General features: G+C 47.6%; 1 protein-coding gene across 1 annotated transcript; it reads left to right on the top strand.

The window, feature by feature from the left end:
- Positions 1–766: 766 nt before the first annotated feature.
- On the top strand, positions 767–3,120 carry LOC119459413 (gremlin-2). Its single transcript, XM_037721201.2, has one exon. It carries the CDS (start codon positions 854–856, stop codon positions 1,508–1,510), a length of 657 nt encoding a protein of 218 aa, XP_037577129.1. The 5' UTR covers positions 767–853; the 3' UTR covers positions 1,511–3,120.
- Positions 3,121–3,615: the final 495 nt, after the last annotated feature.

The following is a 3,615-nucleotide window of genomic DNA, read 5'->3' as shown; positions in this document are numbered from 1 at the left end:
AAACTACTGCAATGCATGGTGGCTTCTATACTGGCGCAAGTCAAGCGAAAGCTTTATTTCTGGGGCTCAAATACAGGATAAAGCAGAAATTATTTTGTTTGTCGTTTGGTTAACGATTTGTGTTAGCTTTGTTGAATTTAACCGAGAACATTTAAAACCTATAGACACAGTTAAGAGCAGATTCTTGATTTCAGTGTCCATTTCTTTTTACCAAATATTTCCGAAAATTCGAAAAGTTTAGAAAGTACAAATGTTGCAACTTCGCCAACTAAGTAATAGAAAAAGTATATCACGGTTCTTTGAGTAGCTTGTATCAGGACGTCCACAGCCCATGAAACCGATATTTTTAAATACAAGTTTTCGGAAGCTCTCGTAAAAACGTTAATAACTCCACGTAACTAATATGTCACATTTACGTATGCGTTAGCACACGACACACGCTAAGCTTACGGGCCACACAGCTGACTTCCATATGGGTGCGATATAGAAGCCCCGGGCTATGTTTTAGGCGGTTTTTTACTAAACATATATTATCTGTACGATATTGTCGCGTTAAGTACACGTGTCAATATACGGTGTTCTTTGGTCGGGCACGAAGTCACGGGCTCCATTTGCGTGTATATACAGGCATAGGCTGACGTTCAAATAACCGAAATAACCGAACACGCCGCTCTACAACATAGAGTAAAGTGGCGTTACTTCTGCAGCGCAGTGTAATTTACGTCATTTAGATTTTCTGTAGATCACCTAGAAAGCAGCGACCCGAATAACGTGATTGTCCGACTGATTGTCCTATTGTGTCACTCCGCAGGTATACCAGACTGTCTGGGAACACTGCGCTCTCGCCGAAAACATGCGGATTCCGGAAGGGCTGTTGCTCGTGCTCGCCAGCCTGCCGCTTATGACGTCATCGCCTGCCACGCGTCAATCAGCGGCGTCTCCGTCGGCGACGCACCACCCTCGGCGGACGCGGTTGCAGCATCCGTTCGGCAACGGATCCCCCGTCGAACGTGTGCTTCGCTCGGACGGCGGTCCAGGACTAGTACTGGGTCGTGCCATCGTGGTCCGGGACTTTCGCAAGAACCACCACCACCGTCGGCAGCACAACAAGCAAGACGACGACGCCGAAGACCAGGACCAGCGGCCTCGACGCGACTGGTGCCGCACAGCCCCGCTAGTGCAGCGCGTCTGGGAGCGAGGCTGTCATTCGGCGTTGCTACGTAACCGCTACTGTTACGGACAGTGCAAGTCCTTCTACGTTCCGCACGGCTACAACGTCGCGGTCGCCGGCGCCTCGGACAGGAACAACGGCACGGCGACGTCGCTGAATGCGGTCGGGATAGGACGCGGAGGCGCGGCGGCGTTCGTGTCATGCGCCGCCTGCAAGCCGGTCAAGTTTCGGCCGGTCCGCGTCACATTCGTGTGTCCCGGCCAGAAACCGCCGCTCCGCAAGAGGACGCTGCGGCGGGTGCATCGGTGTCGCTGCCTGGCGGCCGACTCGCCTTCGTGACGTCACTTCCGGCAGGAGTGAGGAACATTAGCCGACGCGTGCGACTGCAATGTCACTTTTGTCTGGAGTCAGAAGGCATATATGCGTTGGCTGCGGCGATGGTGTTTCTTTGGGTACCTTGCTAACCTCGCTGTAAGTATAGTGGTCGTGTCTACTGTTCTTACAGTACCGTTCGCAGGACTTGCAGCACGAGGTTGAACATGGACATCATCGTGACGTCACTTCCGCCCGAAATGAGTACGATAATCGCCCGTGCGACTGTGTGAACAATGGTAGCGAGATTCAATGTGTTGCGCTCATGGCTTGAGCCGTGGCAATATTGTCATTGCGGCGATCACAGATCACAGCCCGAAGGCTCCACTGCGGACATGATCGTGGGACGGGGCTCCGCATCGACGCGTCCCCGATGTATCCTGTTCCGTCTGCAACTTGTTTTTCGCTCGGACGAAAACAACGTGCAATCACTACCCTCAACGCTTATACATTCCAAAAGTGTATCAGTGCCAAATAAGCCTTATGACTATACAGTATGTATATTGTGGATGCCGATATTCGCGTGTGCCTGCTTGAATTGGTGGTGCGCGGTGCGTGCTGCTGCAGCCTTCAAAGTGTCTTCACATCTACAAACATATATTTCTTTTTTGTTTGTACGTTATAGTTCCATGGAAATATAGTATGTGTGTCTGCCCTCTTAAGTACACACAAGGACCATGACGTGAAATTAGCTGGAACACTAGTACAGACCTCATGTTCTTGTCACGTCTTCAACATGGTAGTGTTGACTACACCATCCGTGAACCGTATGTTGTACATGTCTCTGGTACATTCTGTCATGCTTCAATGGCTGGTACGAGTATTTATGGGTTACATATTTCTACATCTACATGTGTTATAGGGACTTATATGCGCACTGTATAATATGGTTAAAAAAGATCTGTATGCTTCATATACCCTGTACCATACCCCTATATGATCATATGGTATACTGTATGGAACCCCCTTCCCCCATTATAGTCCCCATAAACCAATATGACCATATAGGATTATGGTGCGGAGCATACGGGTCTTCTTCAATAGGATGTCCAGAGTCGTGAACCTATGTACGTTAATTGTGCTATATTGTGTGTTTTACTTCATTTTAAAATTCGGGTTCCATCAAAAGCTAGCAAGATATGCTTCACCAGTTATTGTTTTCGTAGCCGTGAAGGCACTGCTTTGTCGACTTTCATTTTCCGGTCTGTGGTTCGTGGTCACGATCAGAAAAATCTCTTCAATCTTATCGAACTGGGTAGTTTTTATTCTGGATTAGACAACACGGCCGCCAAAATTCAGCTGAGCACCCAGATGGAGTGTGTGTCTGGACATCGCTAGGGAGCACTGGTTCACTAGTTGATACGTCACTGGTTGGGCATATTCGAATATACCGCAGCGGGGGCTCAGTGGCTTTCACGTTCTGCTGCTGAGCCCGAGGTGGCAGGTTCGATTCCCGTCGCATCTGGTTACATTTAAGTGCACTTTGAAGACACCCGTGTAGTCAAATTTAATCCTGAGCTCCTCGCTAAGATGTCTCTCAGAACCATATTGTTGCTTTGGGACTTTATCTATCTATCTATCTATCTATCTATCTATCTATCTATCTATCTATCTATCTATCTATCTATCTATCTATCTATCTATCTATCTATCTATCTATCTATCCATCTATCTATCTATCTATCTATCTATCTATCTATCTATCTATCTATCCGTTCCTCAATGTAAATGTGGTTGGGAGGGAAGTCCTGACTGGGCTTGTTATCTGAAAGAGAACAAAGAAATGCATCTGTGCTAAATATCACATTTTATAGAACATTTCTTAGGTCCATGGCCTCATTCCCGTGTGAGGCCATTAATTCAATTGCGACTTCCTTGAGAGAAGGTGAACTGCATATGCGATTGCAACAAGTGTTTCCAGTCTTTTCTTTTATTCATGCGCATTTACTTCTCTTTCCTTATCATCGTCTTCACTACCCCCCCCCCCCCCCCTTCCCATTTACCCCAACGCAGAGTAGTAGGCTAGAACACTGCAGTTCAGGTCGCCCTCTCAGCTTTTCTGTTATGGTAAA

Source organism: Dermacentor silvarum, chromosome 7, assembly GCF_013339745.2.
Source record: "Dermacentor silvarum isolate Dsil-2018 chromosome 7, BIME_Dsil_1.4, whole genome shotgun sequence".
Classification (NCBI taxonomy): domain Eukaryota; kingdom Metazoa; phylum Arthropoda; class Arachnida; order Ixodida; family Ixodidae; genus Dermacentor; species Dermacentor silvarum.
The sequence above is the reverse complement of the archived record's forward strand: the minus strand, read 5'-3'. Positions and strand labels throughout refer to the sequence as shown.